Here is a 15,936-nt window from a genome sequence, read left to right as displayed (position 1 = left end):
TATAGCCTAGAATCCAGAAATTGTTCTCTTTAATGCTGCCACCTTGTGGTTTCACATGGAAGATCAATTAAATATATTAATTTTAGTTATAAAGTTAGAAAACATATTATACAATTATAAATTAATTTATAATATAATGTGTGTGTATTTAATCATCTTTCAAGTTCCATTCTTGTCATTTATACCCTACATAATTACTTATAACTTATCAGTAGTAATGGTGGCAGCAGATAACAGTTCTGGTAAAAATAAGAAACCACTTTTTGTTTTCCCTTGATTTTACCAAACTGAAATCCTCTGAAATATAATCAAGAGGAAGATGGATGATCACAAGCCATCAAACCAAACTGAACTGCTTGAATTTCTACACCAGTTTCAGTGAGTAGCAAAAAGTTATCCAAAAGCAGTGTGTAAGACTGGTGGAGGAGAACATGCCAATATGCATAAAACTGTGATTAAAACCTAGATGAAAAAAAAAACCCCAAAACTTCATGAATATAAACTTGTTTTCTTTACATCGTTTGAGGTCTGATTGCTCTGCATCATTTTTTGTTATTTTAGCCATTTCTCATTTTTAAATGCTCTAAAAGACAATATTTTTATTTGGAATTTGGGAGAAATGTTGTCTGTAGTTTATAGAATAAAACAACAAAGTTCATTTTCTCAAACATAAACCTATAAATAGCAAAATCAGAGAAACTGATTCAGAAACTGAAGTGCTTTCTTAATTTTTTCCAGAGCTGTATATTATATGAATATCTGAGACATTTTCTTAACATTCTTAAAATTCATGCCTTTAACTTTATTTTTTTTAGCATTTACAGGAGAACCCCAGACAAGTAGTCTCGTTGGTTAGCTGGCTTTATTAGGAAATCTTTGACCAATCAGAGAGTCAGCACACTCAGAGTGACCAATCGGAGTCAGCCGCTCTGTATATAACATCATTCTCATGACTGTACATTTGGTCTTCCATTTCTGCATTTTTTTTTCTGCTTTAATTTTCAATACACAAAATATGTGACGTGTCTGTAAACAAAGAATTCATGAGAACGGGAGAGAAACAGACAAGCCTCGACTCTCGGAACTGCTGATATTGTACTGTACTGTATGTATGAAAGGTGCAAAGTGGCTTAGATAGAGGGGCAAGTTGCCAGAGGCAGGAAAAGAATGTGTATATTTAACCAAGATTTCTACTTCCAGGCCATACTAACAATAAAAAAGTGCAAAAATCACACGTCCTCTGTAATACTCACTCCACCATTAACTGTATGTTAGTTGGAATGATGAGAAAATGATAAAAAAAAAATCTGAGAACGATAACGATAGGCAACAACAGTATGTTTTAAAAAACTGATATTAAACTGAAGGTGAAAGTAACTGTGAGAGAGTATGAATATTACTCTAGAAAAAACTCTTCTGCCAACTACACTTTCTCTATTCTTTATTTCTTGTGTTAATAGGAATGAGCAACTCAGATCTATCTTTTTTTTATTTCCATTTATAGCCTAAATCCAAAAGAATGAACACATGAACAAGATGCATCTGTGGAACATATGCATCATATGTTAAACGTGTTTTTAAAATGAGTAAATCACCAGCATAAGAGTAACTATGTTCAGTCACACAAAGAAACGTGTTTTTCCTTCCGTATCTTAATTTTTTTCCCTTTCATTTGTGAAACAAAGTAATTGAAAAAAATATTGGTGTCTATTTGTTGCTAACAACTCACTGGATCTGCAAATCCAAGGGATTAATTGGTAAAGGGACGGAGAGAAGGCTGTCCCACAGAATACAGTGCAACTCGAGAAGTGCAGAGAAAATAAAAAGTAAAAAATCAGTATGAAAAGAAATCACTGCCACACTCCTCCGATATCATTCAACCAACCAATCAATCTATCAATCAATTAAGCTGTGTATCTTCCATCACCTCACTTATTTTCATCAAACAATTTCCACTTTTTTTCTTGTCTGTTTAAGAGCAAATATAAGAAAAAAACAAACAAAACATATTAGTAGATATTAGTGCATACTTATGCAGTGATAATTTCACTCAGAACAACACAGAGTCAGACAGCAATCATTATATATACACAAATCCAGACATCCCAATACAATTTATAATTCAGTTACCAGCTTTCCAGTCTTACATTTCCCCCATATCCAATTCTCTTGACATATTTCAACGTTTAAACTTAAAAATAAAGAACACCATGAAACAACATAAAAAAAAAGACATAGCGAAAAGAAAAAAAAATAAACAACAGAACAGTAGAAAGTTAGTTGAGGCCTCAAGCTAACACGAGGCAGAGGAACTGATGAGAGAGATCCGTCCACACGGAGTCCTGCTTAAAAAACGGAGGCTGCAGGAGCTGTGGTGCAATTCTCCAGCTCAACTAGAAGAATGACTCGTGTGTTGAAGAGAGAACTGCAGGGAGAGAGAGAGAGAGGAAGAAGGAAGGAAAGGAATGGAAAAAGAGGAGAAAAAGGGAAAGAGAAAGGAGGCGATAGGGGAGGGAAAAGGGGCTGCTACACACTTGTCAGATATAATTAGTCCACAGGCCGCTTTTCACCGTGTTTCTTTGTAAACTCTTCTGCGTTCTTAAAGAATTTGCTACGGTTCTTTATGTAATCTTGCGCTAGGTCGGCCCTCAGGGGGTGTTCTGGCTGTGGGTCATTCACCAGGGTGATGAGCGACTGAATTACTGAAAAACAAAAAAAAAAACAAAAAACAGACAAATACAAAGAGTTAGACAGGAACACCAACGATGCAAGAACTCCCTTATTACTGAGACAAACAACTATATATATTTTTTTATTTTATCTCCTTTTCTACCCAATTTTAGCTTAGCCGGTCATTCCTCCCACTCAGCTAGCAATGTCCTAACATCAGGAAGGTAAAGACTAGCACACGCCTCCTCTGATACATGTGAAATCATAGGTGAGTAATCGTCTCAGCACAGCGCATTTGGAGGAAAGCACAGCGACTCAGTTCTGATACATCAGCTCAATGACACCTCAAGCTAACCAACATTACATTAGAAGTGATGTGGGGAAAGAGCGCCATCTACCCACCCTGAGAGAGCATGACTAATTGTGCTCTCTCTCGGATTCTGGCTACTGATGGCAAGCTGCATGACCAGGATTCGAACCAGTGATCTCCCAATCATAGTGGCAGCGACCACTCGGAGACCCAATAATTATTTTTAGAGAAATTAATAAAATAAATGGACTTTGAACTTCATCAACTACAGATGTTCCGGTCATTTTTTTTTTGCTAATACCAAGTCCCGATCCAATGTGTGTGTGTGTGTGTGTGTGTGTGTTTATATATATATATATATATATATATATAAACTAGCCTGCACTTCATATTCATACAGGATTACTGTATACCAAATATATTAATGAAAACAATGTATTTCATTTTTTATTTACTTGAAACAAACATTGAACAGTGCACAAAGGTGAAAACTACATGGCCTACCAGATTTTACATTTTTAAGTGTATATTTAAATTAAATTTTTTTTTATAAGTGTATTAAAATCACAATTCACGTGAAAATGACATGATGGGATCGGGGACATCACTATCAACAACCTTAAGATTCTTTAACTGTTTAATAAACAGCTTTGCTTCACATTCAACGGTCCAGCCCTACACAGCACCAATCAGGCTGCTTTATAGCTCAGCATCTGATGCTTAAAGCTCATCAGCAGGGCAGCGGGTTCACTCACCTTGCTCAGCTGTGGTGGCTGGTTTCCAGTTCTCTGCACTGATCACTGGCAGACAGACCTGCCCTTTCTCGTCAATGTTGGGGTGGTAGATCTTCGTCTTGAACGTGATCTTTGGAGGTTTAAAAGGATATTCTGCAGGAAAGATGATCTCGATCCTAAACGCCCCTTTTTCATAGGGAGGGTTATCCTAAAAAACGAGTTTAGTTGAAAGATTTAGTCAAATGAGATCCTGATTTATGTCATTTCTGGTGTGATACAACATCACAAAAATAAATAAATACCAGTTTAAATACCGGTTTATTCTATGAATCTTCTAGACAAAACAGGGTTATTGGAATGCAGTGGATAATAAAAATAAAGGAGAATTAATTAAAAGTTTAAGGAATAATAGGATACTCAAACTAGGGCTGCCGATTTATCATTTAAGCATAGTCATCGTGATGTGCGCAAGCGCAATAGTCACATCGAAGGACGCGCAACGTCACCTAAGGCAATTCAATCAAACACGCCATGTTGCAATGGTTTCTTGACACAAGAAGTAGATACAAAGCGCTGTCTCTGTATCAGTGTTAGTGACAGGCTGCTGCTGCCTGAGAAGGTTGGGCACGTGCTTGTAAAAGTGAGCACGTGTCGAAAGCTGTGCACCTCAGTCCCGCACAGTTTTGCGCAGATATTTCTAGTTACAGCTGAATTCACGCTTTTAATCCCAGAAAAACAAACACTCTTATTTACCTTTTAAAAAGCCATTTAAATGCCTGATTAAAGGGCCGATTACTGTTGTTTTCCAATGTCGTCCAGTCCTAACTCAAAAAGTATGGCTTCAGAGTTCTAATTAATACAAAATAACTAGACTGTATTTCCTTGGCCTCTTCCTGCCTATTTCAGCCCCCCCCCCATCTAAACTCCAGTCTGTTCTGAACAATTTTTTTTATGCCTTAATTAAACAGACCTCATCACCTGCCTGACGTTCCACAAATCACAAGTGAGTGGTGTACATCCTCAAGGTCGACCTGACCTAAGATAACTGGTCTCAACTTGTTCGATTAGCCTCTTCTTAAAACTCTTCTTAATCTTAAAACAGGTGCTACAGGTTTCTGTCTGGTGTTAAAATGGATAAACAACGCTTATGAAGTTCACACACATCTCAGATTGTCCACAAAATACTAGTTAAATGTACAGTTTTTATACCAACTCCAACAAGACGCCCTAAAGGTGATCTTGGCTTCATATGAATCACTCAAAATAATGAACCAGAGATTATATAGTAAATCTGGATAACATATTGATCATGCTTAATACTGATTAAGATAAAGTACTGATTATTTATTTAATCAAAAATAACAATACACAATCGGACAAGAAGACAAAACTCCTATATTATTTCACAAGTCAAAAAACGAGACATGCATTAAATGTTCACCATAAAACAATAAGGTTCTCCTGTTACAGAAGTGCGGCATTCACAAACTGGAAGTGAAACTCCTGGCAACAATGCAGCCTGACTCGGACTACGATTACATTTACATTTAAGTTCTGGTCAAACTACAATCCCTAAAACAGGGAAGTGGACAGAGTTTATGAACTATAAACTACAATAAAGTCTCACCAAAGCAGAAGATAATTTCTCTTATCAATAAAACACAGAAATGGGACGCCCAACAACAATTCAGCCACTGAAAAAGGAGGTGACTTACTGGAAGTATGAGGCCCTGCCATGCCAATATATTGGATTCATCAACTTGAACGATACGGAAGTTTTTCATTCCAGATCTGCGGATTTCTTCAAGCTCCTGTGAACAGAAAGGGAATGGACAGAAAGGTTGGAATGTTAATAGAAGCCCTTTAAAGAGAAATCATTAGAAAAGAAATCATTCGTCGCAGTCTTGTATTACCTTCATTGAAGTTATGTTATATAACAGAATAATTGTTCACATTTTTACTGTATAATTTGCAACAGACTGTGATGAAAAAAGTGTTAAAAATGTCTACTTTTAATTCAGCAATGCTTTGTATTATAATAATAATAACAACAATAAAAATGTGTGTGTGTGTGGAGGGGGCATCATATAATTCTGCTCTTTTAATATAGACATTTTCCAATAACAAAAAAAATATATTGGTTGATTCTAAATCTCAATAATGCCTAGTATATCAATTGTGGTAAATGTGTGAACTCTCAACCTACCACTATTAACAATATCAGTGTTTACATAAAGAATTCACTAAATGTCTTTTGAGCTCAGGTTTATAGTGGTGTGTAAATGCATTATCATGCTATTTTATTATCAATATATCAGTAGCACAATTGGTTTTATGCCAATAATATTGTTTATCGCAATTATTTCTCTGACAAGATATCATCAAAAACTAATCAATCATAACAGGCCTAAAAACCATGAAACTTCATGAAAAAATGAACGAATAAATTAATTTAAATTAAATTAAATTAAAAATAAAATAATTATCCAAATAATTGGACCAATACTCAAAGTTGAAATTCTACTACAACTTCCACTTCATCTGAGAAAGGTCACTTCCTTCCTCTGTAAAGTTGCCATTTTGGAGAAATTAGGTTTTTGTACTGATATGTTTTGCCCTATGTATTATCCCTATAATAAACATGACGGAGTCTGAATGAACATAACACTCAAATATTATGATGTATATATCAGTATTAGCAGCCCTGTTAGTAACATTAGAAAAGAAGTGTATAAATAGTGTATAAATTGTGATCCCCTCATACAGATAATCTCGTGATTAGTGATTTCCCTCCTCACTACAAAGAATTAATTGAGCAGTTACAGCCTTTCTTATCAGATGAGGAAGTTGTTCTCCTCACAGAACAACTCTGACACTGTTTTGTGTTAACAACTGAAAGTACTCTAACTTACAGAGCAGGTTCCACAAAAATGCTAAATGAAGATATATTAATTTGTGACACACATTAAACTAAGGATTAACCAGCATGGCTGTTGTGGGTGATAAATGAAAGTCAAGCAATAAGAATTGATACAAGCAATACAAGTCAGTACAACTAACTCAGTTTTAACAATTAAAATATCAAAAATACAGGTATTTGTAATGTAGTTTTTGTTAGTAGAACCTCTTGTTAAATATTGTACTTTAAGACAAGAAAACAATTAAGGGACACATATAGAAATGTGTTATAAACAGTATTAAAAAAAAGTGTTCGTTCTCCACAATCCCCTGATCTAAACCTGATGAACTGAGATGGTGATTTGAGATGATTTGGGATGATTATTGTTCAGCACCTCCTGGAACTCCTTCCTTCAAGACGCTGAGAAAACTATTCCAGGTGACTCTCCCTCATAAAGACACTGAGATTAAAATACCAAGTGTGTGCAGATCTGTCCTCAAAGATAAATGTGCTAAAGTATAAAACATATTCTGGTTCGTTTAACACTTTTGTACAGAATAATTCAGCATGTGTTCTTGTAGAGTTTTAATATTGTCTTAATAATATTGAATTTTACAATGTAAAAAAAAAAATCTGAAAAAAAAAGAACACATAGAATGAGAAGAAGAGGTGTGCCCCAGTCAGGATGGTTTTACAGGTCTGTAGATTTGATATCATTACTTGTAAACGTCTTGAACTTGAGTTTTTATCAGTAAAATTTGAGTTGTGTCTTGTGAATATGTATTTTTAATGTCAGTTTTAGGCTAAAACTGCTTAAAACTAAAATGTTGTTTAAAGTGAAACCTTTTTAAGCAAAGCCAAACTTGCACTTTCGTTTTTTACTAAAAGGGCGTTAGCCAGCTAGCTTAGGTAGCCTAGCTTACCTTGCTAAAGCTAGGTATGGGCTTTTTTATTTTTTATTAAGCTCAAGAATTAAAATCTAGTATGTATATGGGATAAGTAGTTATATAGCTAGGTTGGCTAGTTAGTAGTTAAAACATCTCAAACTATAATTCATGTTAGACAAGTAACAGGGAAATGTAGCTGGGCTAGAGTTGTCTTGAATCTGAATCTTATGGGTAGAGAGCATTATATCAGTATACAGTCTGTTAATGAGGCTAATGAAAATACATGTCGTTTTATAATTATAAATATAAAAGTTCTTTGTAAAGAAATTGCTCATACATTTTTGAGGTTATTAGCTAACTAGCTAGAATGCCAGCTAACTGAGCTGACACTGTGTTATGACGAATTGTGCTACCTTGCCAAAATGTGCTTCCCTAGTTTAACGTAGGTTAGCAATATAAAGTAGCAAAATTTTAGCACATAAACAAGCTCACTGCAGAACAATTATCACCAAGAAAAATATATGGATGTCATAATCACTTAAGAGAAATTAGTATATAATATAAAAGGTTTAATGTCCACACATGAAGCGCTAGCTAACGTAGCTAGCTAGATTAGGTTAGGTTGGATCAGCGCATGCGCAGTGCCCTTAAGAAACACATATCCACCGGTAGCAGGACTCGACAGAACACCTGTTCTGAAAACCAGGTTCTCTGCTCCCCAACTACATTGCTTATATAGCAAATAACCACTTTTAATCCAATTTCACACACTTTAACTAATCATTTTCCACATTAGGAGGATTAGTACTCTAAAATTGAAAACACGGCTTTTTCTTCCTTACTGTCTCTATCTGGAAGCGTTTAGCTAGCGTTAACTAACTCAACCCGACATTCAAAACGCGGTTAAATTACGGACAAACGTCTGAACAACGCCACAAACAATGCATTAAGCTTCCTCAACGTTTACTCTATTATAAATACCTCATTTAACCACCTACAGAGCTAGAGCTAGCATGCCAGCTAACGCTAACTAAATGTCATGGGAACTAAACCGACACCGGTGTTCTGACGAGTTGTGATACCTTGCCAAAACGTGCTACCCTAGTTTAACATATATTTTAACTAGTTTTTAAACACGTTCTATTGCAGAATATTAAAAACAGGAAAAATATTAATTACTTACAGCTCAATTGGTTATATTATTAATTATTTTAAATAATCAGCCCAAGTTCATTTTTTGGATTAATAAGACATTTCCACATATGTAGCTAGCGCTTGGATAGCATTAACCAACACGCTAAAATCGAGCTCCAGTTAATGTTTAGCTTCTATTAGGAATCAGATGTGAACAGAATTGTTACCTTTAAAACACACATTAAAACATGTTAGCTAGCTAAAAACATGTAGCTTAGGTTAGTTAGTTAGCTTGCTATGTACCGCATGCGCAGTTAAGTAGGAAGCACATATCCACGGGTAGCTGAACTTGACAGAACACTCCAGCCTCACACTGCTTATATAGAATAGCGGTTATAGTTACCTTTATTTAATAAATAAGCGACGTATTCGTACTTTTAACCCAATTTTACACACTTTAACTAATCGTTTTTAAAATCAGGAGGGTTAAATACTCTGGAGCTTGGACTAAAACAGTGTTTTTGGTCCATGAAAACCCGGCTTTTCTCCTTACTGTCTCTATCTGGAAGTGTTTAGCTAGCGTTAACTAACCCAACAGACACTCAAACACTTTTTAAACGCGTTTAAATTACCAATAAAGGTCTAAACAGCCCCACACACAGCACACTTAATTTCTTCAACGTTTACTCTATTAGAAATACCTAATCAACCCCCTGTTACAGCTTAAATTCCCTGTTTAAATCACCAAATAAAGCCTCCTCTACCTTGTGCAACCTCCTGCTCGCAGCCATCTTGGACCGTACTGTTCCCACAGTGCAGCGCGGCAGTGAGGTCTTTCAGTCTCAGGAATTAATAAAGAAATAGTTAAAATTCGCCTTCAGTGCAGTCAACTGCTCTGTTTCACCTTTATCCTCTAATCTGCAGTCAGCTATCTAGTTTCACTTTTCTTCTGCAGGGTTTCTCTTTTATTTTAACCCCTTGATTGTTGAGCTGGGACTGTGGGTACTTTCCATTACAAAGCAATAAAGCAATAAAAAGATGTAATAACTAGTGTTTGTTAGTTGGTTTAATATTTTTAATATATTTTGGATTACAGTCACAGCCATTTCAAGGCATTTATGGCCCCCAAGCAAAATTGACCACAAATCCTTAACCGCTTAACAGGTCAGCATTTTTGTCAATTTTCTGCCTGATATTACACACCAAAATCTTGAAGATTAATATTTAAATATTACATAAAAAGCTTTCATGTTTGCCAATAAATGTTACTACAAATTCGAATTGTGATTAAAAACTTTAGAAACTGCGAGTGTGATTGCAGGGCTGATTCGTGGCTGGTTGCTATAGTGTTGCTATGGTATCTGGTTTCTGAGGTGTCCAAACCTTTGACCAATAGCTAGTTTATTGAATAGCTGCTTCAAACTTTTGAGCATGCCTATAGAGTCTAGGTTGCTCTGGACGTGTAGGGTGTCCAAACTTTTGACCTAATGCTGCTTTATCCAATAGCTCCTCCATACAAACACAGTACTGGAGCTCTGGGCACACAGATTCGCTAAATCGCTGGGTCCACATTCATTCCTATAGGGCAAATTTGTACAACAATTGTACGAAAACCATACATCGTGTGACTTTGTACAGCATATTTTCAGAAAGAATGCATTAAGTTCTATAGGCGGTCCAATTTGAGTCTTCATAGCTCAAAAATTGTGATGTACACAGGCCTGCAAATTTCTCCCCATTCATTCAAAAACTTAAAACGAAGTTTTTATGCAAAATGTACGTCCAATCGGATGTATACAAAAATCTGTATACAAGCTTTTTATTGTTGGAACTGAGTCGATATCTCGCAAATATAAAAAAAAATGTAATTAAATCTGCAACAAATATAATGAATAACAATCATACAGTTGGCACTTCCCTGATCTTCATTTTAAAATCACTATTTTCCTGAATACAAATCAAACACTCCATGTCCTCCAAACCTTTTGTTTTGTTACCTGCAGATTTTGTTAGTTTAATTCCTGTTACTGATCTGGAATTATTAAGTAGAGTAGAGCAGCTTCTCCAAAAAATCTGTGGGAGATTTCAAAGCCCTCAAAGTTTTCAGATGTGAATTCTGTATTTTACTGCAGAAAAAAGGTTTTGTATCATCTACACCTGTAGTCTGTATACATTCCAAGGCCTGTGAACCCCTGAGAATTTAGGATTTTTATCAGATTTGTATGAGAAGTCAATGATCCAGAGTTAACCTGTTTCTCAGCATTGTGATGTGGAGGAAACCACAGCATGATGATTTGAGTTCCATTGTGTCGCCAAAAGATGTCACTCTGGCATCACACTGGAGTTTCACATTCAGTATCTCAGCAGCAATTTATACATTATAGTGATAAAGGTCACCAACAATACCCTAACTACATTTTGATGTCCACTGCTCAACCACACTCACAAGATAACACCTTGGCATTCCCAAGCCATTCTCTGTGGTAACACTTTATGATTATGTTACGAATAGCTGCCATGACTGTTATATCTTTGTATAGTAATAACACTTACTATAAGATTTAGAAGAGGTAGATGGCCAATGACCACAAGATGTCACTGCAGTCTCAGAGAGCTCTCTGACTTACATATATAATATATATTTTTTTCAGAATAAAGTGTAGAACATGTGATCATCATCACTACTGTAAAACCACCAAAACCACATTCAGAGATTAGTCAACTCTCAGTCATCCCAAAAACAGATACACTTTCAATATGGCTGTTGAAATATTGGCATTGATTTTGGGCCTAAAGTTTCCAGAATGTGTTCAATCAACATTTTCCCAGAATTAGCACACCATGTTATGTGGACAAAAGTATTGGGACACCTGCTCATTCGTTGTTTCTGTCAAAAAATGGATATTAAAATAGAAAAAGAGTTTATCCTGCATTTGTTGCAGGCTTTCCCTTAGATTTTAAAGCTTTGCTGTTAGGCTTTGATAGACGTCAGTGATTATAAGAGTGTTAGAAAGGTCAGAATGTAGCTAGCCCATGCCTGTGCATTAATTAAGCATGGTAACAATAGGTTCATGTTGGTTTATCTTCTACAGAAAGTCTTATAGTCAATATAGTATTGGCAGTACTTGTCTACACGAGTACTATAATTGTTATAATGGTAATAATACAGCTTAAAAAATAATTAAATAATAATAGTAGCAATAGCAACACTTTACTCATCAAAAATTACTCATCAGACACAATGTATTCTTCAATATATTCAGTAATAAAGAGTGGGCACCTAATCCAGGGTAGGTGGCATAAGCTGTAAGGTGTGGAGCTGGTCTGTGGCAGATGACAAAAGAGCGTAACTTTTTAAAACGTCAGGCCAGACAAGAGGACAATCATTAACTCAGAGAAAAGTAAAGAGATATAATTATTTCTGATTGGATTTATGTGGAGTAATAATATTAAAATGATGTGAACAGATTAGGAGTGTATATGTAGAAAAACTCCAGCAGATCTGACTATAAGGGCCAAACTAATAAAGAGAGGGTGCCAGAAGGTAACATAGACATGAGGGCACCCTAAAACACTGACATCAGTCCATCCTTACTCTCTACTGTCCACACACCTGAGTGATCAGGTGCAATCAGCAGGACCACAGTACCAGCAGTTCATTGGCTATCTTATTAGACATATGGACAATGCAATACTCGATATATCGCAAGACAATTCTCTACGATACTTCACGGTTACTGAAGAAGATAAAATACTCTTAAATTAGCTTAGCTTAGCTTGTGACTGTTTAACACACAACTACAATGCTTCCAAATAAAGCTATTATTATTATTATTATTACATTGTTGTAAAATAGCCATGAAATGCCCCCAAAAACACTTAAATTCTTTAATGTAAAAATGACCAAATACAATTTTTTGATGCCATGAATTAGTAAACTAACACTAATTAAAATGGTATATTATATCGGCTTATTATATCTTAAAGCTTATTATATCTGCTGCTGCAATCTTTAGACCAGAAACAGCAGGACACCTTAAGAGAGGAGCATCCTGGATAGGTCCCAGCTGTTGGAGGTAGGTTTTAATGTTATGGCTAGTTGACAATTTTGCATAAACATGTTATCTTAGTTTATCTGCTGTTTGATGTTTCAGGTCAGATTTTTTCACCCATATTGCATTGGCACCCCTGGTCGCATGCACACACAGACACAGACACACACACATACACACATACCCCCATACAGAAATATGCTGATAATCTGCCTTATTTAATCATAAGACATCAGAGGAGGGCTTCTAGAGGCATCAGATTACTGTCAGCATTTTACCAGAAACCAGTGTTGTTTGTTTATGCATGCTACTGAATGGGTAATGTTTTTTTTTGGGCTAAGCTTTCCTTGTACACACAAGCACACACACACTTACACACACACACTTACACACACACACTTACACACACAGTTTCATTTTCATCTAAACCATGTGATTAAACACAACATGAACAGACATTCCTGCGTGTTTCTTTCTGTATGAATTGTAAACTGTAGATGAGGGCAGTGAAAAGCTGATGTTGCTACTTCTGACATGCATTTTAATTGTCTCCCAACTCTTCACTAACATCTCACTACACTGTAAATGCAGGCAGATACGTAAAAAATGTAAAGTGCACCCCTCCTTCACTATAAAAGATTCTCAGAGGTAACTTTCAGGTAGTGTACCTCCTGGTGAAAGACTTGACTGCTACACATGCAGGCCCAGACAACAAACTTTAACATTCTGCCCAGTTGACAGACTCTGAGAGTCGAGCATCACTGGACTGAGAAAAACACAATATTCATTCATTTTGAGGAATTGCACTACATGAGAAAAGCAAGGAAACAAGGTAGAGATGCACTGAAATGAACAGTTTTGTCCAAAACTGAAATCAAACGAAACAATTCAAATACCTAACAAATTTCTTGCAGGTTTTTGTTAAATCTGCCATTTTTTTTGCCAAGTTACATTGCCCTTAATTTTGCCACTTCTTAAAGAAATTTAGAATAAATTATTTGGTCTATTCCCTTATTTGTTTGTTTTTTTTGCAAATTTTATTAACTATACATTGAGTTTTGAAAAGATAATATAATATGACTTTTATGAGGTAACATGAAAAAAAAAAACGGAAAAAAGCTTTAAATGCACTGAAATGAAAATGTTTGAATGTTTGAAATTGGCAGAAGGCAGAAAACTAAAAACCTTATGTTGCTTTTTTGACTTTCTTTTTTTAAATATGTTGCAACTGCTGAAGAAACCTTATTTGGCCGAACTTCGAATGTGCTTTTTCTGTCTATTTTGAATTAATATTTTTCGATTACCAAATATTTTTGGTGGCCAAATATTTAAGGTGAACCATTAAAAACAATGATGGTACAATGAAGATAATGCAAAAAGGTGTGCCATCTGTAAGTACAGGTATTCTAATAACAATAAATTAAGTTTTGAAAAGAGTCACAAAATAGTGAATGTAATTCCCCCACCTCTGCACACAAACACAAACACACACACACACCTCAAACACACACACACACACACACCTCACACGTGTTTTTGATTCTTTGTGTGTGTGTATTTGCGTGGGCGAGGGGGTTCGTTACACACCTTGAATGCAATGATAATAGCAGGACAGTAACCATCTATTACAGCTATTTAGTGTAGGAGGTGAAACTACCTGCTAGGTTTCCGATTCTTTAGGTTTTGATTTCCAGTGCAGCAGGTAACTGGGGCAATCCCAGGTTCCTGTTTAGGCTTCAGAGCCCTGCAGGCAAACAGGAGAATTTATGCTTGTTTAATTCTTCAGAGATGACAGCTTAATAACACTTAATGCTAGTCGGAAAAAACAGCTATTGATAAGAACAGCTCTGTCTAATCTCAGCCTGTTATTATTCATTCAGAAATTCAGAAATGGTGTGGGCACACACATGCAATCACACACACACACACACACACACACACACGTACACTTCCAAAAACTTCCATCAGTGTCAGGCCTGGCAGATGGGCAGTCAATATCTTTAATAAGATAGAGATGATATTATTTTTGACTGGATTTATGAAGAAACAAAAATATGCATTATTATCAAAGTGTGGCCAATGACTCCAGTGGATGTGAATATAACAGCTTAACTGTAACTGGGAGAGGCTGAGAGGCGTTAGATGAGTGCCATTATCAGTCGGTAATGCACTGTAACGGAAGCACTCCATGTATTACTCCAAAACATACAGGTGACCTAGCATCAATGCAGTGCTTACAAGCCAAACAGCGCAGCTACAAACAGAGCAGCAATAGAACTATTTTAACTTCTTGAGTTTTTATAACCAAACAGATCATATTTTCTCGTCCTATTTAACTCAAAATCTTTCAATAAACTGCGATAATGGAACTGTGGTATAATCACAGTAATACACTCAAGGGTTCTTGCTATAACGTGTAATATTGGCACTGTAATATTGACCTGCCGCAGGGCATCACTGTAGTGCCAATATTGCAAGTTATAGCACAAACCCTTGAGTGTATTATTGCGATTATACCACAGTTCCATTATCCCTGTTTATTAAAAGATTTTGAGTTAAAGAGGAGGAGAAAATACGATCTGTTTGGTTATAAACCCTCTACGAGTTAAAATAGTTCCATTGCTGCTCTGTTTGTAGCTGTGTTGTTTGGCTTGTAAGCGCTGCATTGTTGCTAGGTTACCTGTATTTGGCGGAGTAATACATGGAGAGCTTCGATTACAGTGCATTACCTGCTGATAACGGCACTCATAGAACGCCTCTCAGACAATCACATTGCAGGGTCAGAACTAACTTTGTTATAATCAACTAATAAGTTGGTTGATACTAGAAAAGAGAAAGACCAGTGTCTATATTTAATGTCTAAAAACTGGCAGCTGACGATATGAGACCTAGCAAATTAGGACGACAGAGATATTAACACAGTTCCTATTGTAAATATTACTAATAAAAAGCGATTTATCTACAGGTGCAAGACATGCCCCATCTCACTTATTCTAAAAGCTTGTTTGGGCAAAGTGCACAAAATACTGGGTCTCAGAAAGCTGCAGGAGAGCGGAGGTGGGCTATGTAAGAAAGGTAAGTACTTTTTATTACATTTTAATAAACACAAAGTACATTTCACACCAGAGTTCTCCTTTAATCACCACAAAACTTATTTTGTCCAATGAAAAACAATCTCTATTTTTGTCGATTTTTTGTTTTTTTACATAATTTGAATAGACAAATTGTGCCTTACACTGTGCCAAAATTT

General features: G+C 35.8%; 1 protein-coding gene across 1 annotated transcript; it reads right to left on the bottom strand.

Moving 5' to 3' along the window:
• Positions 1–843: 843 nt before the first annotated feature.
• Positions 844–9,547, bottom strand: ube2l3b (ubiquitin-conjugating enzyme E2L 3b). Its single transcript, XM_007229422.4, has 4 exons — positions 9,399–9,547; positions 5,430–5,525; positions 3,736–3,922; positions 844–2,702 (listed from the first exon to the last, which is right to left on the bottom strand). The coding sequence occupies exons 1-4, from the start codon at positions 9,423–9,425 to the stop codon at positions 2,548–2,550; spliced, it is 465 nt and encodes a 154-aa protein (XP_007229484.2). The 5' UTR covers positions 9,426–9,547; the 3' UTR covers positions 844–2,547.
• Positions 9,548–15,936: the final 6,389 nt, after the last annotated feature.

The sequence above is a fragment of the Astyanax mexicanus genome, chromosome 22, assembly GCF_023375975.1.
Source record: "Astyanax mexicanus isolate ESR-SI-001 chromosome 22, AstMex3_surface, whole genome shotgun sequence".
NCBI lineage: Eukaryota > Metazoa > Chordata > Actinopteri > Characiformes > Acestrorhamphidae > Astyanax > Astyanax mexicanus.
This window is presented reverse-complemented; position numbering and strand designations above follow the sequence as displayed.